Source organism: Desarmillaria tabescens (genome assembly GCF_030435595.1).
Source record: "Desarmillaria tabescens strain CCBAS 213 chromosome Unknown EV420scaffold_33, whole genome shotgun sequence".
In the NCBI taxonomy this organism is placed as follows: domain Eukaryota; kingdom Fungi; phylum Basidiomycota; class Agaricomycetes; order Agaricales; family Physalacriaceae; genus Desarmillaria; species Desarmillaria tabescens.
Genome location: NW_026848332.1, coordinates 215,572 through 242,789, shown reverse-complemented (window position 1 = coordinate 242,789; position 27,218 = coordinate 215,572). Strand labels below are relative to the sequence as shown.

The 27,218-nt window shown below is 48.8% G+C and overlaps 11 protein-coding genes and 1 non-coding gene across 12 annotated transcripts; 4 read left to right on the top strand and 8 right to left on the bottom strand.

The window, feature by feature from the left end:
- The first annotated feature begins 388 nt into the window (after positions 1 to 388).
- EV420DRAFT_713811 (uncharacterized protein) lies at positions 389 to 2,098 on the top strand. The gene is made up of 5 exons (XM_060483189.1): positions 389 to 889; positions 940 to 1,122; positions 1,180 to 1,218; positions 1,273 to 1,344; positions 1,399 to 2,098. The coding sequence occupies exons 1-5, from the start codon at positions 611 to 613 to the stop codon at positions 1,852 to 1,854; spliced, it is 1,029 nt and encodes a 342-aa protein (XP_060327696.1). The 5' UTR covers positions 389 to 610; the 3' UTR covers positions 1,855 to 2,098.
- Positions 2,099 to 2,635: 537 nt separating this feature from the next.
- EV420DRAFT_1560593 (uncharacterized protein) lies at positions 2,636 to 4,642 on the top strand. The gene is made up of 8 exons (XM_060473821.1): positions 2,636 to 2,976; positions 2,999 to 3,510; positions 3,565 to 3,636; positions 3,687 to 3,731; positions 3,784 to 3,840; positions 3,895 to 3,970; positions 4,032 to 4,142; positions 4,193 to 4,642. The coding sequence occupies exons 1-8, from the start codon at positions 2,682 to 2,684 to the stop codon at positions 4,324 to 4,326; spliced, it is 1,302 nt and encodes a 433-aa protein (XP_060327695.1). The 5' UTR covers positions 2,636 to 2,681; the 3' UTR covers positions 4,327 to 4,642.
- Positions 4,643 to 8,774, bottom strand: EV420DRAFT_1560583 (uncharacterized protein). Its single transcript, XM_060473820.1, has 12 exons — positions 8,268 to 8,774; positions 7,596 to 8,214; positions 7,360 to 7,536; positions 7,267 to 7,311; positions 7,145 to 7,210; positions 7,019 to 7,091; positions 6,910 to 6,967; positions 6,401 to 6,848; positions 6,098 to 6,348; positions 5,197 to 6,041; positions 4,821 to 5,138; positions 4,643 to 4,767 (listed from the first exon to the last, which is right to left on the bottom strand). Exons 1-11 carry the CDS (start codon positions 8,705 to 8,707, stop codon positions 4,864 to 4,866), a joined length of 3,297 nt encoding a protein of 1,098 aa, XP_060327694.1. The 5' UTR covers positions 8,708 to 8,774; the 3' UTR covers positions 4,643 to 4,767; positions 4,821 to 4,863.
- Positions 8,775 to 8,839: 65 nt separating this feature from the next.
- Positions 8,840 to 10,860, bottom strand: EV420DRAFT_1560577 (MFS general substrate transporter). The gene is made up of 6 exons (XM_060473819.1): positions 10,709 to 10,860; positions 10,598 to 10,658; positions 10,460 to 10,547; positions 9,460 to 10,409; positions 9,334 to 9,408; positions 8,840 to 9,279 (listed from the first exon to the last, which is right to left on the bottom strand). The coding sequence occupies exons 1-6, from the start codon at positions 10,799 to 10,801 to the stop codon at positions 8,948 to 8,950; spliced, it is 1,599 nt and encodes a 532-aa protein (XP_060327693.1). The 5' UTR covers positions 10,802 to 10,860; the 3' UTR covers positions 8,840 to 8,947.
- A 237-nt stretch (positions 10,861 to 11,097) lies between these two features.
- Positions 11,098 to 12,482, bottom strand: EV420DRAFT_1274166 (FMN-linked oxidoreductase; the record flags this gene model as incomplete). The annotated part of the gene is made up of 4 exons (XM_060467816.1): positions 11,098 to 11,530; positions 11,584 to 12,154; positions 12,210 to 12,273; positions 12,333 to 12,482. The coding sequence occupies 4 exons, from the start codon at positions 12,480 to 12,482 to the stop codon at positions 11,098 to 11,100; spliced, it is 1,218 nt and encodes a 405-aa protein (XP_060327692.1).
- A 3,263-nt stretch (positions 12,483 to 15,745) lies between these two features.
- EV420DRAFT_1621801 (uncharacterized protein) lies at positions 15,746 to 17,030 on the top strand (the record flags this gene model as incomplete). Its single annotated transcript, XM_060475738.1, has 6 exons — positions 15,746 to 15,785; positions 15,811 to 16,016; positions 16,075 to 16,086; positions 16,114 to 16,513; positions 16,569 to 16,852; positions 16,914 to 17,030. 6 exons carry the CDS (start codon positions 15,746 to 15,748, stop codon positions 17,028 to 17,030), a joined length of 1,059 nt encoding a protein of 352 aa, XP_060327691.1.
- A 538-nt stretch (positions 17,031 to 17,568) lies between these two features.
- Positions 17,569 to 18,965, bottom strand: EV420DRAFT_1274075 (uncharacterized protein; the record flags this gene model as incomplete). Its single annotated transcript, XM_060467809.1, has 4 exons — positions 17,569 to 18,001; positions 18,047 to 18,617; positions 18,674 to 18,737; positions 18,798 to 18,965. The coding sequence occupies 4 exons, from the start codon at positions 18,963 to 18,965 to the stop codon at positions 17,569 to 17,571; spliced, it is 1,236 nt and encodes a 411-aa protein (XP_060327690.1).
- Positions 18,966 to 20,041: 1,076 nt separating this feature from the next.
- EV420DRAFT_1703004 (uncharacterized protein) lies at positions 20,042 to 21,608 on the bottom strand (the record flags this gene model as incomplete). Its single annotated transcript, XM_060479515.1, has 3 exons — positions 20,042 to 20,637; positions 20,689 to 21,395; positions 21,441 to 21,608. 3 exons carry the CDS (start codon positions 21,606 to 21,608, stop codon positions 20,199 to 20,201), a joined length of 1,314 nt encoding a protein of 437 aa, XP_060327689.1. The 3' UTR covers positions 20,042 to 20,198.
- A 2,258-nt stretch (positions 21,609 to 23,866) lies between these two features.
- EV420DRAFT_1482467 (uncharacterized protein) lies at positions 23,867 to 24,513 on the bottom strand (the record flags this gene model as incomplete). The annotated part of the gene is made up of 3 exons (XM_060469902.1): positions 23,867 to 23,999; positions 24,052 to 24,254; positions 24,292 to 24,513. 3 exons carry the CDS (start codon positions 24,511 to 24,513, stop codon positions 23,867 to 23,869), a joined length of 558 nt encoding a protein of 185 aa, XP_060327688.1.
- Positions 24,514 to 24,649: 136 nt separating this feature from the next.
- Positions 24,650 to 25,242, top strand: EV420DRAFT_1766393 (uncharacterized protein). Its single transcript, XM_060480876.1, has 2 exons — positions 24,650 to 24,661; positions 24,719 to 25,242. Exon 2 carries the CDS (start codon positions 24,780 to 24,782, stop codon positions 25,188 to 25,190), a length of 411 nt encoding a protein of 136 aa, XP_060327687.1. The 5' UTR covers positions 24,650 to 24,661; positions 24,719 to 24,779; the 3' UTR covers positions 25,191 to 25,242.
- Positions 25,243 to 25,482: 240 nt separating this feature from the next.
- On the bottom strand, positions 25,483 to 27,216 carry EV420DRAFT_1560558 (uncharacterized protein). Its single transcript, XM_060473818.1, has 2 exons — positions 26,221 to 27,216; positions 25,483 to 26,162 (listed from the first exon to the last, which is right to left on the bottom strand). The coding sequence occupies exons 1-2, from the start codon at positions 26,869 to 26,871 to the stop codon at positions 25,929 to 25,931; spliced, it is 885 nt and encodes a 294-aa protein (XP_060327686.1). The 5' UTR covers positions 26,872 to 27,216; the 3' UTR covers positions 25,483 to 25,928.
- Positions 25,739 to 25,828, bottom strand: EV420DRAFT_t186. The gene has a single exon. It is a non-coding gene; the product is annotated as a tRNA-Gln (tRNA).
- Positions 27,217 to 27,218: the final 2 nt, after the last annotated feature.

Below are 27,218 nucleotides of genomic sequence, written 5' to 3'. Positions count from 1 at the left end.
ATGCCCTGACACACCACACGTTGTACTTCTCTGAAAAAGGCGTAGTACGCCACAACACACGAAGAAGACAAATGCAGCTCATCCGTGGGAGAGTCCTAGCATAGCCTAGAAAAGGTGGCTCTGTAAGTATCGGTGAGTACTTCATCTTCGCACGTGCTTTACTCATGCCTACGACGATGTCAGATGCCCTTACCACCAAGGTTCGAACCTGGGCACTTCATCTCTATATACTCCCGGAATCAGCAGTAATGTACTTCGAGTACAATCCTGTCCACTCGCTCAGAAAGTTACTGGCGCGTAATGGAAAAGGGTCGGTATGGGCTGCCAGAAATTTTTGTAGTACTCTTCCATTCATATCGTTCTTCTGTATCTCTTGGAAGAGATCAATGGACGTTTATGCATATGATTCACCGTTCTTTTATTTCCACAATGTTTGTAAATTACCTGGGTGGGTCTGGTCCGTGGACGGTGCGTACGGCAGTTTCCATTCTTAATTGCTCAGGGAATCTTTCTATCCCAAGACTCGTGTGTCTACCCTTCTACTTCGCTGCTGCCCAGCACCGACCGTCGCATTGCTTACCAAGGTAGCTGCAATGTTTTGATAACGTAAATGGAGCGAACTGGGCAGGGGAGATCGAACTTTTTGGTTTCTATTGTAACCACCATGTCCACTTACTACGCAAGCTCTACCGAGAGCGCATCTCTTGAACTTGAAGCCTTTGTCATGCTCGGTCAGCTGGAGCTTATGATGCGAGGTTCACGCAGGCCCGACACGACAGATGTTGACATCAAGGAAATTAACGAAGCTATCAAGGTCTACGTCGAAAAGAGAACAGAATTGGACTCGGATAGATCGTTAGCCCAATGGCACTTGGTTACCGATTCCCAGGTGAGATTTTATGGTTTTGAATGGACTGTATACTGAGAAATGATGACAAGAACGCGGTCATCCATACATTGCAGCGTTTGCATAATGTTCGCATAGTACACGGACACGCTCTCTGGGATATGCCTATCATGGAAACAGTGCGAGAATCGGATGCTAGTACGAATACAAAAGACGTTCAAAGTACTGCACTGAATGGACAGCAGGCACCGTCTGCTATGCCTTCTAATACGCTGGTACGAGGTTTCGTTTTCTGTTGGATAAACTTCTCATACCTGTGCTTCCTCCCAAAGCCACAGCTAATGCCGGAGGATCCCGAGTTGTCGAGCTCTGTAGGTTTGACTTTCTGGCCATCTTTAGTGATACTGAACTACACGTTTTTGTAGGATTTGTCAAGTTTGACGTTTAGCCTTCCCGAAGGCAGAAAACGTATGACAGAGGACGATTTATGGGAAAAGGTAGATCGGGGACTAGATCGAATGCCATTGAACTAATAAATGTCATGCCTACAGGTTTTGTCGTATCTTCCGCCACTGAAACAGCCGTCTGTCGAATGGCTCACGAAGTTACGAGATTTGGTAGCAGACCTGGATCCTGCGAACAGGGACAAGGCTGCTGCAAAACTCGGGCCCGAACTTTGGAGTCAGCTAGTTTTCTTAAACGTACACCGTTGCCGTTCTCGCACGCTGGCAAAGACCAAAGTATTGAAGACTAAAATCTCAAGCTGGGACTTGATTCCTACAGAAGCAGAAGCACCTGTAAGTATCGAGAAATTTGGATGGGATGAAGTTGGGCTGATACTTTTTACTAGTGTCGGGCGTGCGGCGACAAAATTCCGTGTCAATGGACAAACTCGAAAGACCGCTTCAAATGTCGGGAGTGTCGTTTGCAAGGTAGGTGCTGCACGTTTAGCGGAGATGATAATAAGCAAAAGGGAGAGAAGCGCAAACGAGGCTCCGAGCCCTTAGAAACTGCACCTATAAGAGTCTGGGAAGATGCTACCCACGTCTATACAACTCGGACTTGCAAGACATCTAATGGCACGGTCTACTTGAAAACCCAAATCCGCCCGCTGCCATCACCTATCGTACCTGATATATAAGACAATTCTCTATAACTATACCTATCTACCTTGCTACGGGAATTTCTAGTCTATATGTGTAGTACCTCTAAGTAAAAAGTAAAAATGCACTTTCGAGACTCGGCATTTGCCGAATGCAGCTTTGCCCATACTCATCTTCCAGTTTCGTCTCAGCTTATGCGCCTACCTACTGGTGTCGATGCCCAGACTCTGGTTTAGCGTCCTTTGAGTGGACAACCTATACACCCTTCCATTGATTCTCGCTCTTTTACGCCCATAGGAATACACAGACCGCTGGGGGGTTTGGAATAGTGCACGCTAGTAGTCGTTGTTATACGCGATTTTCCTCTTCGATGGATGGGGTGGTGCGCGTTCTTGTTTCATGATTGTCTGCTCTGTTCTGATGACTAGACAGGTGAACGGGTTCATCTCATCGCCAATGTTGGTCCGACCCGGATCGTACCTACTTTACAAACTACTTTCGATGTCTTTGTGAAATCCATAGCAGAGAAATCTGTGCACATACGAGGCTCTCCAATGTCGGCGTCAACGTTCAACACTGCAGCTTCCAGCTATTTGCATTGACAAGACCCCTCTTCCACCCGCCGGTAGATGCTAGTTATCGAAAGTCTACCTTGTTCTGAGACCTTTTCGATGCCACTCAGAGACAGGTTTAGGGTTTGGATTTCAGACACCTCTTTCAACTTAACGACAATGTCCCAACGTGCTCAAGACATCTACCCTTCATCGATGCTGTCCAAGGGTCATGGTTATCCATTATGGCTTCCAGACCTGCCTTCACATTGGCCTGACGCTTATCTTTGTCATGGAACACAAATCGGCGACGTCGGATATCTTGACCAATATGGAGGATTCGAATATCTCTTCAATGTGTGCAAGAGTGCTGAGGATCTCGTTAATCTGAACAGGGTTCCTCCCGGCTTTGTTCCCATTCGGAGTCCTGGGGTACTAAAACGACGTGGTTTCGATAAGGACTCGGTGATCACCAGTACATCTGTTATGGCATCCAGGTCGGCTGAGACCAAGTATGTTTCCTGCTTTCTACTCAACTGATCCCCTTTTGACTTGTACCAGTAGCTTCCGATTCCCAAGTTCAAGCACACGGGGCGCAGTACTCATCCTTCTCGATGGCAGCGAATCTTATGATTCCAAGAACCCTAGTATGCTCGCGGAATATGCAGCTGCTAACGCTCATAGCTGGTACAAATACATTAATGACGAACAGGGGAGGATGGTCCCGAACGGTTCGCTATACCTAGTCACTGGATGCGACAAATGCCGCTCTTGGGGTAGCGGATGCTTCGCAGACTGGCATCCTACACTGGAATTCTACACTCCTGAACCGGGAACGTCGCACTACCGGTGGGGGAACCACTGTGCGAGTGGACTTCACCTTCGGTGTCACCACAGCGAAGGAACAATTGCGAATCAGACTATCTTCTTGCGGGGATACTCCATTTCTGTTCGTACCAAGAGGGAGGACAGCATACTACGGTGGATTCTGGGATTGTCGAGAACACAGGTGGGCACAATTCTTTTTTTTTTTTCAAGCCGTGATGTTGAAATGTGGTCGTAGGATGCGATTCCATACCACCCTCCACACGGGCCGGCTAGCGTGTCGGTTCAGCGGTTCCCGGCCCAAGGCAAGGTGAGTGGTATCAGTGCTCCAACGTGGAGGGATGTATTGATTGGATTTAGATTGTCAATCCCTCAGCGTCGATAAACGATCATATATTGGACACTGTAAGCTCTCGGTGTCTCTGTAAAGATGTACTCAGCTCACCTCGGCTCCTAGTACTGTGGCGCCACTGTTGCACTGACTCATGATCACTACATGGGCATGGTAAACAATGTACGCTACGGTACCTGTGGCGAGTCTTCCATTTGCACTAACAAGGTTCGCTAGGTTCAAAAACCACTCAAGGCTGTAGAGCTCGCGAACGACTTCATCCCCAATACCGACCTAGTTTTCATCACCAAAAGTAAGACATATGTCTATCGTTGACTCGTACTTGTGCCTGAATCCTAATTGCTTGCTTTCAGGCTCAGGAACGAGCGGTGCATGGATAGCCAACCGAGGATTTACAGATATACTCGGAAACCAACGCCGGAGGCTCGACTCGAAGGATGCAGAAATACTGGAAAAACTGACGCGTACGTTTTGCAGTCTCGTCTCAAGACACTCCATGTTGACCGGTCCTTAGGTTGTGCGCCTGAACAGACTAAGGGTATAATAGGGCTACGGCCGCGTTTACCAGTTCGAACCCGATTAACGCTAACGCTGAGGGATGGTGATACCCGGAGGTGGTGGAAAAAAGACGGCAAAAGAGTACGGTGAGACGGGCATCCCACCTAGCTCCGCAAGTGTATACTTGTGGAACCTGTATATGCTACACAATTCAACAAATCTCAGAGTCGGACGTGGTCCACATCGGCAGGACGAGCGGAACTACCTATAGAGGTTCAGTTGGTGTGGCGGAGATGACCACTGAGTGATAGTGCACCGATGATACTTGCGTTTTGCTTCCCTCCAGAAGCCACTTGTTGACAACGCCCAGGTTTTCGTATGCACTCGGCTCGGATATTCAGGTGTCTCGCTTGCACACGGACCATTCCTACCTGATGAGTTCTAATGAGGAACCCTAACGCTTTCATTGGCTCATCAAGTACGATTTTTTATTCCGTTATGCTGCTGCTAGTTACTTATTTACGTTCTTTTTAATTGACGCTACCGCACATGTTTTCCGTGCTTGATTGGAAATATCCCCTTCCCAAGTTTCTACAGTAAATCGCGGTTAAAACCAATTAAGACACTAAAACACGAGATCGTACCTCGTCTAGGTATGACGACAGTTTCCGGGTAGAATCTGATAGATCAAGGCTTTGGGCGTCTCACTACGATAGGAATTGTCATTGAGGCCCATTCTTCAGAATTACTAATAAGTGGGACCCCAGCCTTATGTTCAACGGGCACCCCAGAAAACGGGGATGGCTGATCGAAGCCGTCTGTGTCGATATACCTTTCGACTACAAACAATTTGAAGAAGTGAACATTCACGTTCTGGACCTCTGGGTTTATTTGGCCCAATGAGTCGGGGAAGCCGAGTCTAGCTGTTTCCCGGGGCATCAAACGGGTGACAGGAGGCATGGCTAGTGGACATCCAACCAAAAGATCAGCTGAAACCAAGAGCATAGAACGTAAACACACCTATTGCTAGGGTGGAAGTGTCGAAGTGACAGAGAGAGACGTATAGATTGATGTCAGATGTATTATAAACAGTACACCTGTAGGAAAAGGATGAATTTGAGACATGTTTGATAGGTTTGATAGGTTTTTCTGTCGCATCAGGTAGCAGATTGTTGCCAATAGGTTGGGAACCCAACATCTTTTTCACTTCGATGGAGACGAGCCTGGATATAGGAAGACGACTTGACATCATGATTCGGGAGGTGAAACATGCATAGTACTTGACGATGTTTCGAATTTGGGCAACAGCATCGAGAGTCGAGATATAAGAGAGCCTCGAGGGTAAGCCCATGCTCGGACTGACAATACTAGTCCTGTTCCCTCGGTCAAAAAGAACACTGTTGCCATCTACCGTCAAGCAGAGATCCGCCTGTTGCAGATCATCAACAGGACTAGGAGGGTCTACGAGCTTCAACCCAACTTCCTCGTCAAGAATCCGGGCCAGGAAGTTCGAGTCGTTACAATAGATGGTGAACCCAGGAGCAGAAACTCTCACAAATTGCGCATACCAGACACGATAGTTCATATATGTGGTGAGGATAGATTGGTCTGCAGGCTTCAGGAAGGAGACAAAAGCCTCCACTTTCTCCGCAGTCGCAACTGTGAGCCTCCGCCTCCCGCCAGATAGATCTGTTCTGTATATCTTGAAAATAGAACCAGCCCTAATGCCATGAAGGGATCCAGCAAGTAGAGAAAAATAGGGCTGGCCCTTTTCATGATGACAGAGGATCCGACAACTATCGGCAGTATCGCCCGAGTGAAGCAGGCGTCGATTACTATGCTTCCCTTCCAAAAGTGGTGTCTGGCTATCCATATAAGTTCTTTAGTTTGGAAATATGCAGGTTAAAAAATTGTTACTCACTCTATTGAAATATAGAGACACTGGGCCAATGATTTGTATGTCAGTTCATTTATTGACCGTTCCCTCAAGACCTTGAGCAATGCATGAGTGAAAAGTCCCTCCCCTCTCAATTTGTAGGCAAACCGCCCGAAACGATTGTAAGTTGTCAAGAGAATATGCGAGTCCAATTGTGAGGATTCGGCTGTTGGCATATCAGCAGGTTTTTGTTGATCACTTGAACAGTTAATATGAGAACAATCCAGTATTAATGTCTGAAAGAGAGGTTTACCCCATGCCATACACGATAAAAAGCATGCAACATACAATGTTATTGCCTTTCACGGATGACAATTCCAGAAGAAGTTGGTTGATAGTCCTGTCTGGGATACCATTGATGACATTGCCGTTTTTATCTAGGATGCCAATATCGGTGGGACAAAGCATCCCGATTTGATTGTAAGGAGTTTCCCAATCTATCCATTCGACTGGCTTGATTGTTGTAGCCCCGTACCCCGCAAAATATATAATGATTGCTGTCGTATCTGGTTGTATATTTGGATTGTACTTCATCTTTGTCAACTCGTCGATGATAGCCGACCTTGTCGCCTGTCCGTCACGAAAGCTGATGATATTTGCTTTCGGAGTTTGCAGGTCCTCGAGGAGATATGCTTCGAATCTATCGGCGTCACTGGAGACACCATTTAGATTCTCGTATTCCAGGGATTCGTATTTGTCTACTCCAATAATCAGAGCGAAGATGTTGTATTTGGGACTACGCATTGAGCGGTTTCAATCAGCTTTAAACATTATGGTTTGAAATCCTAAGCCCTTACCGAGCCAAAGAGCTGAGCGTGCCTTCTTTTGCTACCCATGCGTCATTTGCTCCCGAGCCTAGAAAAGACGGTTACGACTCGAGCACGATTCTAATGGAAGACACTTCACTTCTGTTAATGAAGATCAGGTCATTTTCGATGGCATAGTTCGCAAGCTTCACGCCATCAAGTGGCTTGTGAACCTAGAGAGACTGTTAATGGGGCCAAAAGATCTGTCAAAAGAACGTCGACATACATCATCATTTATCGTCCCCGTCCACGGGTACCTATCATGAGTGAGCGCCACATTGGCACCATCGTACTGGGAACAAGAAAGGTAAGCTGGGGTACACACTGCTATGAAAGAGATCAGCTTACATTATCCAGTATATAATAATTTATCAAGGCCGACGGATTGACGATCTAGTTGGATACATTACATTTTTACCGCATCGAAGCGCTGAGAATTACCTTGCCCCGACCGGGGACTTGCTTAAGGGAGGTGTCGGCCTGCCTAGTTGTATTGCCGTAGGGAGTGTCTATCGTCGTTTCATCGGCTTCTGACTTGACACTATCGAAGATTACCAGCTTGCCCAAATACTCCCTTTCGAAGTCGTCATCATCCAACGGAGGACCGTCTGCCGACCGCTGTGATTGAACATTAACCATGTATAGTCTATAACAACAGGAGAAACAGCCTGCCCTACCTTGGTAAGTTTCAAGTCGCTTGTCCCCGTGATACGGGCCATTTTACTTTGCTCTGCAGCATAAGGAGCCTTAGCCCCGAACGACGGTGGTTTGGAGCTGGACATGTCACTCTTAAAAGTATCCACCGTATGGACACCTAATAACGTCCGTAAAGCTGACGGTACACGGACCGAGATTGAATATCCACGCAAGAAGATGGTCTGGTTCGCCATGACTCCTGGTGCCACATCGCGATGGTGGGTCCTTTTATGAACACCAGATTGTACTTCCCATCTGTAGCATAATGTTCCGCTGACTTCTGCAACACCAGTGGCTAAAAATTTTAGCGATGCGCAGCGCGACTGAGTGGGATGTGAATAGCACGCGTTACCCCAGGAATGACACTTGTCGCATCCAGTCACAAGGTATAGCATACCATTGCGGATCTGCCTACGCTGTCCCGGTCCATTGAGATATTTGTACCAACTATGGGCATTGGCGATTGCGTATTCTTCGAACAAGCCAGAATATTCAGAATCGTAGCGTTCTCCGCCATCTGGAAGGACAAGGACGGCGCCTTGCGAACTCGAACTCGTGAACTCAAAACCACCACCAGCGCCAAAGGCAGTAGGGACAGTGCTGCGTCATGTTAGAAGGAGAGAAAGTGGCCGAGAATATGGAAGAAGACGTACGGGCCTTGGGCTGATACATCAAGTTCAATCGACTTCTGTTCCACAGCAGCAGTAGTAATCGCCGAGTTCTTATCGTGCATCTCTAAGCGTTCTCGTACACCAGGATCCGGAATACCTGTCAGTGGCATGAAGTCGGGAGGGACTCTGTTCAAGTTGACAGGATCGCTGGCATCCTTGCATACATTGAAGAGGTACGCGAATCCTCCGTCATCGGCAAGGTATCCAAGATCGCCGATTTGTGTTCCACGGCTTAGATAGGCTGGTGGAAGATTCGAATGAGGGTCCGGAAGCCACAGCGGATATCCGTGACCCTTGGGGAAAATGAGTGGGATGTAGATGTCTTGAGCGCGTTGGGTGGCCATGAAGCTGTAGAGAACGTGGAGAACAGACGGTGCTCTAGCTATATATATATCGGCGCTTGTTTGACGGCTCGACAGCATGCACCTGTGCACCTGATCAATGATTAGTGCCTTGCGAGCCTATAGCAGAGTAGTATAACAATTGCATAACCCATGCCGATATCAATTTTGAGGATCATCGATCAACAACTTAGTAAGTAGTCCGAAAATCATGACGCTGAGGTTTGAACTTAGCGCTTAACTTCAACGAGCAAACTGATAGGATCATGACTTACAACAAATACTATATAATCTATTCATGAATTCATTTAATTCATATAATCACTCTTCCCTTTCATCGCTCTGCACCTTTGGCGCCAACGGCGTTTCCTTAATGAAAATCGCCGCTACCACCGCTACCCCTGCGAGGGCCACAGTAAACCAAAACACAACATGTACCGCCTCCCCGTACGCATGCCTCACAATCACACGAAGACTTCGCGGAAGCGTGGCGATGTTGTCAAGGGAATGCCTCACTTGGCGGACAAGTTCATCGACATCGACATCTTCCTCGACCAGTTCCCGCTTGAGCACAGCACGCAGTGTTCCTTGGACCAGCGTACTCCCGACTGAGAGACCTACAACAGAACCGAGGGAACGGAATAGATAGGATACTGTATGTGATCTAAGGTTAGCACGGCGTGCCGAATATCAAACAGCTTGTTTACCTGCTGTAGCGACTGCCTGATCTGCATGTCCCGCATTTGCAATGAGAGAGATGAGCGAAGTTGTTATACCACCCCCTGACAAATTATATGAACAAACTGGACAGCAAAAATGATAGAAACACGTACCGTTGCCTATGCTTGCTATCACTAGACCCACCACCAAGCCCGCTAAAGAGCTCACCACCACCCCGCTCATGAGCACGACGAGCACGGCCCCAGCAAGGAGTAAAAGGTATCCTGCCACCGTAACCCAATAAAACTTCCCCGTCGCCTGCATAATCAGGCCACCAATCAGACTCCCTGCTACACCACCTATGACGCTCGGGATGAACCATGCCCCTACCCGGCTCGCCGAGAACCCGCACACAGCCTGCAAGTACAACGAGAGGTGGAATAACATACACATACTCGCTGCCACTCCGAAGAAGTTAACGAGGTACGATGGGGTGAGCGCACGGGAGAGGATGATTCGTGCTGGTGCAAGGGGCTCGCGTGCAGTGTGCTCTGTGATGGCGAACAGAATAGAGAACAATGCAGAGCCGGCAAGGGTGCTGATGGTGAGCGGTGCCGACCAGGAGACGTTTCCTCCGTTATCGAGACCAAGGAGGAGGAGGAACACCGTCAGGATGAGAGTGAACGATCCAAGGAAATCAACACGACGAATCTTGCTTTTCAAGCTCGAATCATCGGAAGGTAAAGGTATTCTTAAAGCCAGGGAGACAGAAATGATAGCAATGAGCGCGATAGGGACTTGTAAAAGGAATGCCCAGCGCCAACCAATCGAATCAGCCAGTATCCCTCCAAGAGGTGCGCCGATTGCGCTCCCTGTCGCAAAGACGATATTGATAAGCCCCTGCCAAGTCCCCCGATTGCGTAGCGGCACGATATCCGACATGATAATGCTCACAACCGTGGACATTCCTCCACCACCGACACCTGCCAGAGCACGTGACGCGATTAGTGCGTTCATGCTCTGCGAGATTCCACACAAAAGACTGCCGAGAGCGAAGATGCAATACGCGCTCAGTAGACAGGTTTTGCGCCCGAATATGTCGCTGAGCTTGCCATATAGCGGTCTGTGCAGGTGCGTTGAAGAGAGTGATAATTGCTGATCGAAATAACGTACTGGAAGCTAGTGAGAGTGAGCATGTATCCGGTGGCGATCCAACTCGTCTTTTGAAGCTGTTCCAGCTCGCTCCCGATGGCCGCATATGCTATGTGATCGTTAGAATGGCATATTGGTAGAGAAGAGGGTCAGATATACAAGAAACGACGATTGTCCCGTCCATGGCTGCGAGAAATACTCCGACTGACATAGGAATAACCTGGCGGTGCAATCAAAAAATGATTCCGAAATCATTGATAGTCAACATACCACAGCAGCTAACGCCCTAGCAGATTTATCTTCCACATCGTATTTGATGTTAGAGAGCAACGGCCTCGTCTCGTCGATGTCCTCGACGGTCATCGTGGGAGGAGGGAGAGAAGGTAAGCAAATGTCATGGGGAGAGATGGCGATACGATGTTGAAATTGATAACGTGTTACATATTAGGCAGTACTTTCGGCAGTCCGGACCGGAGTAGCTCTTGAAGATCCACCTCAGCGGTTTCCTAGTTTTCTCTCAGGACAAGTGAAGTTCGAAATATCATAATGGGTATGTCGACCATAACTTCCCCCAAGTTTTCAAGACACTCACTCCGACCTACAATATCAGTTCCTGTATCCGTGTGTGCAACCAAGTTTATCAGATTCACATTTCGAGATTATACAGTCTGATGGATGACGCGCTTTCTTGTCAGCCCTCCGAGACCCCAAATCTGATTGGCGACTTTAATCGTCACACCCAAATCATCAGCAAATGACCAAACCAGCCCAGGGTTCTTCGTGAAAAGCCTCCCGACAAATACAACATCTGCCTGACCTCCATCAAGGACATTTTGCGCAATGTGCCCGTCGGTGATACGTCCAACGGCGCTGACAAGTAAACCAGGGTTTGTCTTCTTCACGTCATGGGCGAGATGCGCTTGGTATGCAGGTCCAGAAGTGAAAGTCTGTTTAATGTTGTTGCCACCAGCAGATACATCGAGCAAATCGACCCCGTGCTGAGCAAGAATGGGAGCAAAACGAACAGTATCCTCAGAGCGCCAGGAAGGGATGTCTGGTAGAGACTTTTCCAGGCACTCGGATCCTGAGATTCTATTCAAGGATGATCAATGACCGAGGTGAATGAGAGAGGTCGTAGTCCTTACCTGAAGAACAGGGGCATTGATTCCGGAATAACACTCCGTACCGCATCAACAACTTCCAACGGGAACCTAATCCGGTTCTCGAAGCTCCCACCATATTCATCTGTGCGCTTGTTACTCGTGGGAGACAAGAATCCGCATAACAAATACCCATGCGCGCCGTGAACCTCAATGACATCAAACCCAGCCTTCACGGCTCTCTGCGCAGCCAACTTGAACGACTCCACAAGGCCTTCCAGGCCCTCCTTACTCAACTCCTTCGGCGTCGCGTAGCTATCCGCGAACGCAATAGGCGAAGCCGCCACCACATCATCAGGCCATCCTCCAACATCCTCATCTGCAAGATTTTGACCCTCGATCCAAGGCGCGTTAACTGAGGCTTTACGACCAGCATGGCCTATCTGGATGGCGATCTTCTGGTTCTGAGAATGCGCAAACTCAACGATCGCAGCAAGGGGAGCAATGTGATCGTCGGACCAGATCCCGAGGTCGTTTGGGGTGATGCGCCCTTCCGGGACGACGGCAGCTACCTCCACGACAGATAGGCCTGGGCCGCGCATGAAGATACCTCCAACTACGAGGAAGTTGGTTAGTAGAGGACCATTGAACCCTAAAATCGAAGGACTAACGATGAGCGGCATGCCACGGGGTCGCCATACCCTTCTCAGATGAGCATTGGCACAGGGGGGAGAGCTGTTTGAACTATTCCTCGGTTAGCAAATGGCAATTCAATCAAACGGACATCAACGCACAAAAACTCTGTTCTGAAATGTCACTCCACGGATGGTGATCGGTTGGAAGAGACTTGGAATAAGCTTGCCGTCCGGCTGAGGTACGACAGCGGTACCGGCAGGAGGGTTCTGGGCGGGAGTGAAGAAAGTGACACCACTAGCAGCGACCATCGCAGTAGGGATAGCCATTGTTGAAGATTGAGAAGAAGAATAGCAGATGTCGCTACTTTATATATTCGTTGCGCATCGTTCTCGAACTGGACCCATTATAATGGTATCCCCGGGTGGCCCTCCCAAGGAGCAGGTGCAACAATACAATGAGTAATAATTTGATGGGATAGCATAGCTCTCAGTGCGGAAAATAGGGAATATTGCGCCATGAGCCGTGGCTCCAAAAAGTTCTTTTCCTAGTGGGCACCAAGCTGCCGACTTACGAGACAAGCTAGCTACCCATACAACGAATATGAATCTACGTTAGTAGCATTATTTTAAAAATTATCCTCACAATAAAAAGGGTGCTTACTAGTACTAGTCCCTCTGGGAAGATCTATTCAAACCTACGGCGCGCTGACAATGATTGTGTGACGTTTCGGATATGGTTTTTCCCGTTCGTATTTCTGCCGCGCAACCTTCTGGAAACGGCTTAGTGTGAAGTCCGAGACGTAGTTGAGTACTACATCCAGCCGCAAGCCCCCAGGTCGTCAAAATAGTCCAAGTTCTTCACAAAAATATTGAAATCCAAGTCGTGGACCAGCCAATTTCGATCGATGAGTGGTGAAAGATGCGAGACAGCGCTTGAAAAAGTAGTCTAAAACTTTAGTAGTCAGAGATACACAACTCCCGTCGTTGCGTTCGAAAAAAAACGGCTTACTCAGGTTGGATGACTAATTGCGCTTTCAATTTTCTCGAAATGTACTTTCGTCGAATCCATAACTTCTGATAGACGCCCCACTTTTCCATTCTCACCTCCCTCATGTATTGATACAGTCTGTCCGCTGCCGATGTCAGTTCTTTTACTTTTTCCATGCATTTCAAACTTACAGGAGTGGATCTTAGCATCAGTGATTGGTTATGGTGGCCACCTTGAATCTCGGACTCCAACTAGATATCGTCTCTACTCCAGCTACCCTCACGAGCAGCCGCGAGCTATGATTTTTGGTTCTTTCGACGCCGTTCCACATCCTATTTTTGTCCTCGTCGATCGTTGTCATACTTGCTTATATCGTGGTATCGCCTGATATTTCTTTCGGGTGGGATAATTTCAACATGATCTGTCTCGATACACTTAAGTAATAACACCGCCAAATGGAAATTCAAAGCATACCGGACATGGTTGAGGAGTTCGTGAATTATTCACGTTCCCTAGACCCACGCTGGTACCTGTACAGCGGTCTAAGTGAGAATTCAGTTTGGATGGGGCAGATGAGAAAGGAAAATATCGCACTGGAAGCTGGTGAGAGAGTAGGAAGGTACGCCATGGCAACCCAGCTAATCTTTTTGGAAGTATTGAAGTTGGCAAATCGAACGGGCAACCGAACTCGTGCTGATACGCGATACACTGAAGCACTGTAACTGTATTTGACTGAGCACGTAGGCTGAGGACAGCTGTGGAATTCCGTATGATAACAGGGGAATATTGTTCAATATTGCGGCGCTGGCCAGAGGAGCTTTGGTGAGGGAAGAATCATTTCCGCCACCCTTTAGTCACAGCTAGCGCAGTTGTGAATGTCGGAAAGGATGAGTTTTCAGTGTTAGCTGCATCATGATGATTATACTGTGATAGTGATTGATGGAGCGCGACAAAGGTACAGAAGAGTTGGTTGAGGTTGACGCGAATGAAGAGGATGTTGTCGCCATATTCAGATTAGCAAGATGGTATGAACTGCCGAAAACATCTACAAAGAGAAAACGGTGAGCGGGAGCGGGGTGAACCAAGGAAGAGAAAATTCGCACACTCTCCAAGGCTACTTTTTCGCCGCCTTCGCTTCGCATTTCTCCTCTTTTTGCCCAGTATTGATGTCAACGTGTAGGCATGACGTTCACCCTTCTAATCCTCATCCGCCTTTCAATGACGTCTCCGCAATCGACCCTAATATCTACAAAAATGAGTGAGAGAACAACTGGGCACAGACCTAGGCAGACCTGGTAGCACACACGACCTTGCCCTGCCTGCCAAGTGTCGTTGGCACCCGGTGGATGCAGGCCAGAGGAAACACCCGATGGTGAGGAGGGCGACTCCTTTGACCGGGGATGAATGGGGTAGTGCTGGTGAAGTCTCGTCGTCGCGAATGACCTGGCAAAGGGACCAAAGATTCCGGAATAAGAGATGCAGCAGCTAACGGCCTTGCAGATTTGTCATCTCCATCGCCGTTGGAGTTGTCGAGTAGCGGTCTTGAAAAGAGAAAGAAAACTTTCGGAAGTTCGGCCCGGGGCGAATACGCAGTCCAAATGCAATTGACTTGCAGTACTAGCTACCATCTGACATTTTCCCCAAGCTGTGGGAGCGATAGCCAATTAATTCAACTTCTCGTTTCGGACGAGTTCTAGCTCTTGATAAAAGTCAGTCAAAACTTAATCCTATTGTATACCAGACAAGAGTCGTGGCGCGAAGAGAAAGACAAGATAAAGAATACGAGATACTTGATAAAATCCAGATAAGATAACTTCGATTACGGTAAGGAAGGATCAGAATGGTGCTCCTAATCGCATCAACGGCCTTCGATGAGAATCGAACCCGGTACTCGAAGCTACCATCATCAACCATCATACTCATCCGTGCGCTTGTAACGTGTGGGAGACATTGAAACGGTCTGCAGGTTGAAGTTCCGTTGCGACGCGTAAGTACAAGAGACAAAAACAGTGTTTTCGCTAACTTTGTGCTATCTACGCATTACGCTCTCTAGCCTCCGCGCCTCGCGCCGATGTCCACTTACTAAATCCGCTTTTCCTCGCACCCTTTATGGCTGTTTCTCCATCTGTGGAAGAAGAGTTGATTGCTGTTCTGAATAAATGCGCAAACCCACGATATGTTCGTCATTACAGCCCGCGATTGCGCACGACATGGAAATGTGGGACTATCGGCCCGGTCTGAGGACCTCCACACTTTCATCTACAGTTTCTAAGCCTAGATCGCCTCTTTTCAGGTACGCGTAATGCATGGTATTACCCTTGGATATCGGAACTCGCTGATTCAGCGTTTGCTTAGTACAATTACCTATCTAGGATCACTGACTGATTCTCCGCACTCTTCATCTGCGCGTTTACCGAATGCGTCGGTAAATACCTTTACCACTCCCCCATGAATCATCAGTATCCGGAGGGAACACGCGCATCGATGTCTTTTGAACGACTTGGCATTGTCGCCAAGGATTCATGCTGTAGTATAAAAGTTCTCTGAGCACTCGCCAGGTTTCTTCATCATACAAGAGACCACGATGTCTACAAGTAAACTATTCCAGCCTATCACTGTTGGACGTCTCTCTCTCTCTCTCTCACCGAGTCGTCCTGGCTCCTTTGACGCGACTTCGCGTAAATCCAACGACCCTTGTCCCCTTACTACCCGTAGTGAAGGATTACTATGCCCAACGCGCCAAGATCCCTGGCACCCTCCTCGTTACCGAGGGCACAATCATCGCACCCAAAGCCTCTGGGTATCCTAGTGTACCAGAGATTGTGACTGGCGAGCAGATCGCCGCCTGGAAAGAGGTAAGTAGCTGCGTGTTTTACAGCATGTGTTATCTTTCCTCACAATTATGTTATGTAGATCGTCGACGGCGTGCACGCACAGGGAAGCTACATTTAGATGCAATTGGGTGCTGTGGGCCGCCAGGCCCTTCCGGATAACCTCAAATCTCGCGATCCCACGTTCCCCCATGTTGGAGCCTCTGCTCTACTGCCTGCGCCGGGCGCGCCCGTCCCTCGAGCGATATCAAAAGAGGAGATCAAAGAACACATAGACTTCTTCGGTATTGCCGCGGCGAATGCAGTGCACAAGGCTGGATTCGACGGTGTCGAGATTCATGGTGCGCATGGGTTCCTTGTGGACGAGTTCATACAGAGCGTGAGTAATGTCCGGGATGACGAATATGGTGGGAGTTTGGAGAACCGAGTGAGGTTCCCGTTAGAGGTTATTGGGCGGGTGGCGGAGGTGGTGGGGGCGGATAGGGTGGGGCTCAGGCTTAGTCCGTGGAATCGGGGTGTAGGTGTGTTAATTATTCGTCATGATGGCGTCGGACGTTGATGGGTTCTGTCTCGTAGGGATGCGAATGGAGGATCCCATACCAAATTTTTCGCATTTGGTCTCACGGGTAAAGGAGTTGTATCCTGACCTTGCGTACATCCATGTTGTCGAGACCCGTGTGGACGGAACCGCCGATGTGGCCCCAGAGGATATCAAGGAGTTCGAAACTAACGATTTTATTAGAAAGATTTGGGCGCCTAAGCCATTCATTTCTGCTGGTGGATATACGAGAGAGTCAGGGATCATGACCGCCGATGAGAAAGGCGATCTTATTGCTTACGGCAGGTGGTATATCTCCAACGTAGGTGTTTCTTTCATTTATTAAGAATGATGGCACTGGCGGGCTTATTTTATTTTATTAGCCTGGCCTTCCCGTGAGATTGGAGAAGAATATTCCACTCACGAAGTATGATGGCTCTACATTTTATGTTTCCGGAGATACCAGTGGCGTTGGCTTTATTGACTATCCCTTTGCTTAATGATTTGATATACATTGGCGGGAAGAGCTTTATAGATGATAAACCGAAGTCATTAGATTAACAGATAACCGAAGTTCATTTGATGCTCTGACCCATTTTTGAATACACTCTTTAAGACCTTTTCGTTTTGAAAAATAGCCCATTCACTAATGGACCCAACAATGTGGGGCCAAAATCAGAGAAGGGAGTGAGGCTTGACCGAGGAACATCGTTGGCAGCAGAACCCGCTGCATGCTGTATGTCGATGTGCTCGAACAGGACCGACGCGCTGACCTAACCTTGAAGGCTCCCTCTGCGACGTTTGAGCAACAAACGTAGTGATGACGGCAGAGAATAGATCAGCCTATATGATTGATGAATAAGGCAACGATGTCATTGGAATATCGCACTCACAACAACCAGCAATCCCCTCCACCCTTCTGCCATCTCAGCATCAAACCTAGCACGTTCCTCGAGGTATGTTCTCCATACCCTGGCAGCTGGACCCAGCTGAGATGTCAAGCAAGGTGACAATGTCTATCAAATTCAATCTACGAGATTATACAGTCTGGTGGATGACACGCTTCCTCGTCTTCCCCCCGAGACCCCAGAATTGATTAGCAACTTCAATCATCACGCCCAAATCATCAGCAAATGACCATACCAAACCCGGATTCTTCGTGAAGTGTCTCCCAACAAAAACGACATCTGCCTGACCTCTATCAAGTACACCTTGTCCGATATGTCCGTCAGTGATGCGTCCAACAGCGCTGACAAGTAACCCAGGATTGCTCTTCTTCACGTCGTGTGCGAGATGAGCTTGATATGCCGGTCCAGAGGTGAAAGTTTGCTTGATATTGTTACCACCAGCAGATACGTCGAGCAAATCGATCCCGTGCTGAGCAAGGATCGGGGCAAGACGAACGGTATCCTCGGAACGCCAGGAAGGGATATCTGGCAGAGACTTTTCCAAACATTCAGATCCAGAGATTCTAGTTGAAGTTAGCCGCAGACTTGGTCAAGCTGGGAGTCCTTACCTGAAGAACAGAGGCATCGATTCCGGAATGACGCTTCTAACCGCGTCAACAACCTCCAATGAGAATCTAATCCGGTTCTCGAAGCTCCCGCCATACTCGTCCGTGCGCTTGTTACTTGTGGGGGATAAGAATCCGCACAGCAGATACCCATGCGCGCCGTGAACTTCAAGGACATCAAACCCAGCCTTCACGGCTCTCTGCGCAGCCAACTTGTACGACTCCACAAGAGCTTTCAGGTCTTCCTTGCTCAACTCCTTCGGCGTCGCATAGCTGTCACCAAACGCAATGGGCGAAGCCGAAACCACATCATCAGGCCATCCCCCCACTTCCACACCTGCAAGATTTTCGTTCTCAATCCAAGGAGCGGTCGTCGAAGCTTTACGACCAGCATGACTGAGCTGGATAGCGATCTTCTGGTTCTGAGAATGCGCAAGCTCGACGATCGCAGCGAGAGGCGCGATGTGGTCGTCGGACCAGATCCCGAGGTCGTTCGGGGTGATGCGCCCTTCCGGGACGACTGCCGCTGCTTCCATGACAGTTAGACCCGGGCCGCGCGTGAAGATACCTCCAACTGGGACGAAGTTAATCAGTTGAAAAACAATCGATACTTTGAATAGAAGTACGAACGATGGGCGGTGTGCCAAGGGGTCGCCATACCACCTTCACATGAATATTGGCACAAAGGCGAGAGCTGTATGAATCGGTTTTCGATTAATGGACTTGAGAGTCAATCGAATGGGCGTGGACGCACAAAAATTCTGTTCTGAAAAGACACTCCACGGATGGTAATAGGCTGGAAGAGACTTGGAATAGGCTTTCCATCTGGCTGAGGTACGACAGCAGTGCCAGAAGGAGGATTCTGGGCAGGAGTGAAGAAAGAGACACCAGGAGCAGGGACGACTGCAGCAGAGATAGCCATTGTTGAAGATAGAGAAGAAAAGTCGATAGCGCTGCTTTATATATTCGGTGCACGTCGTTCTCGACCTCCGGTTCAGAGCGGAAAAAAGGAGAGACTGCGCGCGGCCGACGAGTTCCCTTTCTTCCAGAATCCAGAATTCCGTTTAGAAACGGCTGCCCATATAATATTACGTGAACGAATATGAGCTTACTTACGTTTAATCGCATCATCGCAGAGGTTACGTTCCATAAGAGGCACTTACCAGTGAGCATCATCTTCCCTAGATAGGCAGTTTTTGCCTCTGCACCTGGATAGGCGACGACCGGACGCCTGTCTTGCTGGAAACAATTACCGTGTGGTGCATCGGATTGGGATTCCGGTCAGTCTTTCCACCGCACAAGAACCTGGAAAATGCTCCAAATGATCCGTGAGGTGGAGTAGAGCACCTACGGTACCTAGCAGCCAATCACCGGGCCATCACCCCGACTTCAATCCAATGTTTCACAAAGATATTGGTGGAATATCTACTGGAGTTCGAGCCGTAGCCGGACCCTATTCGATCAATGATTAATGAGGGCCGCAAAAGATGTAAGCAGAAAAGATCTTTGAAACTAGCATGTGTAACGTTTGTGGTGGTGGTGGTGTAGCCACTGCCGCGTTGCGAAAAACGAGTCGGAGACTAATTTTGGTCGATGACGTAACCTCTCTAGACAGTTCTCACGCTCATAATGGTTGGCGACCGTCTTCCCGCAGGTAGACCAGGACAGAGGCGAGAGACCAGCTAGATAGAATCATTCAAAAACATTATTTGAGGTATTTTGAGCCAGCCATAGCAGGAACTTTGCATCATTGCGATCATTCGCTTCGTAACTGCGTTCAACCGACTTGAACGAGACTCGGAAAAACTCAAATCGCTTCGGCCACCTTTTCATCTTGCTTTCATCATATCTAACGAGGTTGCCGATATTGCGAAGCAGGGATTTAATCTCTGCTTACCAGGACCTAGGTCCTGGAAAGACACTCAAAAATACCATCCTCGCTTCTTGTTTGGCAGGGATGCAGAACACTCAAACTCGAACTCGAACCCTCTGCCTCAAGCCGCATGAAAACAGGTTGCGTTATCATAAGAGTCAGATCAGAACGATTGTTATGGAGTGCTACAAGCATCGATGCGTGGATATTTCATTGTCAGTAGGTCTATACGATTTGTAAGGATATCAAGCGCCGATGGTTGGTGAGCGAGGATCTAAAAATTTAGCTATCTATAGTCTGGTGAATGACACGCTTCTTCAACTTCCCCCCGAGACCCCATAATTGATTAGCGACATTAATCCTCACGCCCAAATCATCCGCAAATGCCCAAACCAGGCCGGGGTTCTTCGTGAAATGCCTTCCTACAAATACAACATCTGCCTGGCCGTTGTCAAGGACGTTTTGCGCGATATGTCCGTCATTGATGCGCCCAACAGCACTGACAAGTAAACCAGGGTTGCTCTTCTTCACGTCATGTGCAAGATGCGCTTGATATGCAGGTCCAGAAGTGAACGTCTGCTTGATGTTGTTACCACCAGCAGATACGTCGAGCAAATCGACCCCGTGCTGAGCGAGGATGGGAGCAAAACGAACAGTATCCTCGGAGCGCCATGAAGGAATGTCTGGTAGAGACTTCTCCAAACACTCGGATCCTGAGATTCTAATCAAAGTCAGTCAGTGACCGAGGTAAATGGGAGCTCCTATTTCCTACCTGAAGAAAAGAGGCATTGATTCCGGAATAACACTCCGTACTGCGTCAACAACCTCCAACGGGAAGCGAATCCGGTTTTCAAAGCTCCCGCCGTACTCGTCAGAGCGCTTGTTACTCGTGGGGGATAAGAATCCGCACAGAAGATACCCATGCGCGCCATGAACTTCGATGACATCAAACCCAGCTTTCACAGATCTCTGCGCAGCCAGTTTGAACGACTCCAAGAGGCTTTTCAGGTCCTCTTTGCTCAACTCCTTCGGTGTCGCGTAGCTGTCCGCAAACACAATAGGCGAAGCCGCCACCACATCATCAGGCCATCCCCCCGCTTCCATCCCTGCCAGATTCTGGTGGTCAATCCAAGGTGCAGTGGTCGAGGCTTTACGACCAGCATGAGCAATCTGGATGGCGATCTTCTGGCTCTGAGAATGGGCGTATTCGACGATCGCAGCGAGGGGCGCAATGTGGTCGTCAGACCAGATCCCGAGGTCGTTCGGGGTGATGCGCCCTTCCGGAACCACGGCTGTAGCCTCCACAAAAGTCAGACCTGGGCCGCGCGTGAAGATACCTCCAACTACGAGGAAGTTGGTTAGTAGAGGACCATTGAACCCTCGAGTAGAAGAACGAACGATGCCCGGTATGCCACGGGGTCGCCATACCACTGCCGTCGCACGAGTATTGGCACAAAGGAGAGAGCTGTTTGAATTAGCCTTCGATTAGTGAATAGAAACACCATTAAACGGGCAAGGACGCACAAAGATTCTGTTCTGAAAAGACACTCCACGGATGGTAATAGGCTGGAAGAGACTTGGAATAGGCTTTCCATCTGGCTGAGGTACGACAGCAGTGCCAGAAGGAGGATTCTGAGTAGGAGTGAAGAAAGAGACACCAGGAGCAGGGACGACTGCAGCAGAGATAGCCATTGTTGAAGATAGAGAAGAATGACAGATGTCGCTGCTTTATATACTCGTTGCGCATTGTTCTTCACGTGCTACAACCGGGCTGAAACGGGGTGAATGAGATTCTGATGAGTTATCATCTCCTCCAAGTGCAAACTTTTAGAGCGGAAAAAGGGAGAATCTGCACCACGTCCGACCCACGGTTCACAAGTTCCTTTTTTCCAGTGGTCACCCCGCCGCCCGGGTCCATCGCCAGACAGCTATCTATACCATGTTGCATGAACGGATATGAACCTAGTAGAAAGAATATTATGAAAGATGTTCGATATAAAGGGCGCTTACCCAGTGAGTACTAGTTTCCTCGGGTAGGCAGAGTTTTGCCTACACGTTTACAACGGAGAAGCCTGTCTCAGAGCTTCAACGCGCGGCGTTTCGGGCATGAATATCCGGTCGATCTTGGAAGATGCCCAACGCGAAGTCTGAGCATTAGCATCCACCAGATCATTAACAAGATTCCACTTTCAATGCTCGAACAAATATCATAGCTAGATTTACTGATGTCCAGTGTCCAAGTCGTGGACTAGTCTTGAATCAATCGATAAGCGTTAAACAATGTAGAACGGCGGGTAGAAACGGCGAACTATTTCAAGCTACGAATAGCGTTAGTAATCAGACTCTCCCATGCATTTACGAGCTCACCATCGTCGACGTACCATTTATCCTAGGGACGCTTGTTTCGGGTACCGCAGTTCGCACAGCTGTATTCCTTTTGACGGGACGACAAGTTATGAGGTGAGGCGAAAAGTTGGTGCCGGAGGCTCAGTGCTAACTCGTGGAGGCCTCCGGAGCGGGAACAGTGCAAAGAACGCCGCATAGACACTGCAAGCGTTTTGCGTTTTGATAGGCATAGTCCGACCACCAACCAAGAAGAAGACAAACGGTATGCTGTTGGAGGGCGAGAAGGCCGCGTGCAGGTCGTGAGAGATGGAGAGAATCGCAAGAAGCACAAGAGTGTCACTGCGTCAACTGCTCGTATCAGCCAGCAACTTATCGAGCGGTGCGCCGACCGCGCTGCCTTGAATCTCGACGTCAATGACCCCCAACTTCGGAGGGGGCGTCGTAAAGGATGATGCTTGCAAAGGTAATCATCCTGCTACCATCTGCACCTGCTGCACACATACGGCGATACCATATTCATACTCTATGAGGCACAGAACAGAGATCCAAGCGCAAAGATGGTATATGAAGCCAAGAGACGCATCTGGTAGCTAGGTTGTGATAGCGATTGGCGGAGCACGAAAGTCGAGAACAATTGGCCGACACGTGAATGTGCTGACAGCATGTTCATATTATTTGAAAGGATAGCAGAATGACAAGGTGATATCAACCGCAGAAGCATGGTGGGCGAAGATCTCATTATCTAATCTAGAAGAGACTATACAGTCTGATGGATAACACGCGCTTTCGTTTTCCCCCCTAAACCTTAGACCTGATTGGAAGCTTTAATCGTCACGCCCAAATCATCGGCAAATGACCAAACCAGCCCAGGGTTCTTCGTGAAAAGCCTCCCGACAAACACAACATCCGCCTGACCTCCATCAAGGACACCTTGCGCGATATGTCCGTCAGTGATGCTCCCAACAGCACTGACAAGTAAACCAGGGTGGTTCTTCTTCACATCAGAGGTGAGGCGAAAAGTTGGTTAGCTCATGGTCGGCGAGCTCTATTAGCACGAGGACAGTGCTGCGACGAATACCGAAAAGACAGCAAGCGTGCTGACAGTCATAGGCACCGACCACGAGATATTTACCTAATTATCCAAACCCAGGAGGGAAAACGCGGTTTGCACTAGGGTGAACGCGTCAAGCTTCTGCTGTTGGAGGACAAGAAGGGCGTAGGCAGGGAACGATAGATGGGGAGACGCAAGGGGGAACTTCCGATCGTATCAGCCAGGATCGCATCGCGCAGGGCGCAAAAATGTACTGCCCGTCGCCTCGACGACGCTAGTGTGCCTCGACGACACGTCTTACGCCCGAAGTTCTGCAAAGCTTGAATCGTTTCCGCCACCCTTTCGTCATAAAATGCAGTTCTCGATGCTGTGAAGGAGCGGATTATTGACTGTTTGCTGTGGCCTAGATCCTGGTAAAACGCAGGGAAGTTTCTATTCTCGCTGCTTGTTCAGTGATTCGGACACGTAGTCGGGTTGTGAAGACGTCCTTGAATTGAACACTCTCATAACAACAGTTGTCTCGAATGCCTAGTTGGTTCGCTGCATTATATGGCTAGGTTGTGATAGCGATTGATGGAGCACGAAAGTCGAGAAGAATTGGTCGACGTGTGAAATGCACTAAGAGCATGTTCATATTATTTGGAAGGATAGAAAAATGACAAGATGGTATCAACCACCGAACAGATCTGCAAAAAGAGAAGGGTGAGCAAAAGAATCAGGCAATAAAGCGCCACGTACCTTACTTCTTCTTCGCAGCCTTCGCCATCGCCTGCGCATTCCGCTTTGACCTCCTCCTTCTCCTCTTCTTCTCCAGCGTCGGTGTAGGCGTAGTCCTCGAGGTAGCCGTTGGATTTGCCCCTCTGATCCTCGTCCCACCGCCTTTCAATGTCTCCGTGACGATAGGGCTCGCAGCCGGCCTGAACTTGAACTCCTCCGAGTACCTATACAAGTCAATACGCAAACGATTTAAGCACGGACATGGGCAGACCTGGTAGCATACACGACTTTGCTCTTCCTCGCCAAATGTCGCTGGCGCGCAGTATAGGCCAGCCAGAAGAGGAATCCGACAAAGATGAAGAAGGCAATTCGTTTGACTGAGGAGGAGCGAGGTTGGGCCTGCGAGGTCTCGTCCTCCTCCTCTTCATGTTTCGATTCTGGACGTTGTTTGACGTCGCGCTCTTCACCTTGTGTGTCGGACATGGTGGTTGTCAACGTTACAGGTAGTAGTCAGGAATCCAAATTACCGTGCTTGCTATACCGAGATGCCGGAGAACATTTAAGCTCCGATAGAAAGTACGATAAAAGAGGTAAGACATCTTCCGGAATCCCGACCCATCACAAAATGGCCGTAAGTGTGCAACTTATATAGCCGTATGGATTACGCTACTTACGTCTGTCCTGAAAGACCGAGTGGAAAATCGACTTCGCACAACCAAACAGCCGCTTAAATACAGACTACCGCTCCAATGTTCCTTTCGGATGGAGCTGTAACTGGCAATTTCTCTGGTCGCCACCACTTATATCCTTGCATCAACGGGCGTATCATGTCCAACCCCACGCTGGAAGGATTATATGACATTCATGGCGAAATATTCTTCGTCACGCACAAGATCAGGACCGATATAGCCGTCACCCAATATTACATATTCAACCTCGATACGTGCAAGCTCATCAGATTCAAGGACAACTTCCCAACGCTTGAGGCGTTCATGGAACGAGTCTCACACTGGACTGGAGGAGACGCGCAGATCAAGTCAGTGACTCCATTTGAGCTTATGGATATCAACCCGGGGCCAAGAGAAGTCGTAGTCTTGAAAGATGAATGGAACGCGGTGTATCGTGACATGTTCATGCGGGGACTTGCGTCCTTATCGTAGGTGTAGACTACCATTGTAATTTTTGACACTGGTAATCTGCAATGTATTGTGCAAGTTATGATAATAAGGAGGGCCTGAGCCTTCATTCTCTGTAGGTGGTCCTCTTTGCAGGTTTGCATCTATCAGTACTAGCATAGCTACCTTGAGCCCAGTGGGATACTGCGGCCATGATGGGTTGAAGATGATGAATTCCTGGACCTGCTGAAATGGTGCGAATCCTCGAGTCACCCCAAAGTACAGTAGTATACTTATCCTGAGCATAAAACGGATTTCGGAAAGGTACTTTGATACTCTTTGCTTTGCTTTCTCTTTTATCATCATCAGTGGCAGGTCAGGGAATAAAGCAATAGGATGGTGAATAGTTACGGTGGTACATAATACGCAAATGGCGCTCAAAGTCGGTATCTGCTGCTTCCGATAGTCTGCAGGCCTCTCTAAATCTCGGGATTAGTGCCTAATGCCTATACAACATCAAGCAATAAGTTAAAAGTGAAAAAAATTTCTAAGTTCTTGGGACTTGGCCCAAAAAATTCGACATAAAAAAGGAAAGGCACTACCAGGGTTCGAACCTGGGTTATGGGAATGCCTCCACCCACGTGTCATCAGAATCCCATGTGCTGCCACTACACCATAGCGCCGATACTGCACGACGATAATTATCTGGTGTTCAGTCTCTCGATATTCGTCTCGTCTACGTATATGGTCCCAGTGAACACGCTAACTACAACATAACGATCTTCATACTGCAACCCACTTGACTGTTACCGTATGATACACTAAAGGGACCGCAGGACCTACAACACCGGACCTATGGACCCAAGCGTTCCTTACCTTGTCGTACCCAAGATTTCCTTCAAAAATCGATGTTCCCCTCCAGCGACCATGAACAAGGGGACGTCCTTCCGTACTCAACACACGCCCATCCCACAGATCGATCTTCCAGTTGCGTATTCTCTGAGCAATAGCAAGCATCTACCAGGCCAACAATCATCAATCATCCCAGCGGGTTTCCGAATCACCGAACACAAACCTGGTCCTTATCCCTCTCAAACGTCTCCAGCTCAATCTCAAATTCCTCCAGGCGCTTCAACAGCCTAATCTTATCCGTCCACCCACCCTTCAGCGCCAACCGCTGATTTTGCTCCCAGTACCACCAATCTGAATGTCTGATCGTAATTTTTAGCTTTCTCGGACGCATCTCCGCGATGGCACAGGCTCCAGCAAAATTCTCCTCTAACCAAAACAGCTGCGTGAAAAAGTGCACGCAATCGACGGCATCCTGTTGCTCCTCCGCCATATTTCGGAAGTATCTGGCGGGCTGGGCGCTTGACCCAGGCGGGCCGCGAAAACACCAAAACACATGCTCGTTGCAGATGACGGGCAGAAGACGAGTTTCGTTGTAGACCCGCCTACAGGTGAGAAGGAGCGCTGTGTCTATGCGCTGACCGTACTCGTATCCAGGGCGGAAGTAGTAGGCATTTCCAGGGTATGCTCGGGCTTCGTCCCGGTAGCTGCATAGAGCGAGTTGGAAGATGATATTCCGGACTTCAGGAGGGATAGCGGAGAACAGTGGTGAAGCGGTTTGGGGGTTACATTCTTCGGGTGGTTTTGTGTGGATGAGATTCCGTGGCGGGACTCGTATGGTTGCTTGAGCTCTTCGACGTGCACGACGCGCAATCATTGGTAGTAAAAGGTTGTGAAATCCGTGGGGAATCGTGTGTCGTATATAGAATCATAGCGTTCGGACCCGGAGGCAATGACTAGAATTGACAACCACGGAGGAACTAGAGCATTATATCAATCACTCGGGGGCTTTGGGTCTCATGTACATGAGGCAAGCGCTATTCAGTAAGGAAACTATCCGGGAGTATTCGAATCCGTTGCAACAGGGCAAGCAGTACGTACCCGGTAGTCCTAGGCTGAGAAGACCGTGGAGAATCATGTATCGTATATAGAAACACAGCATTCGGACCCGGAGGCACTATCCAGAACAACCACGAGGGACTAGAGCATTATATCAATCACTCG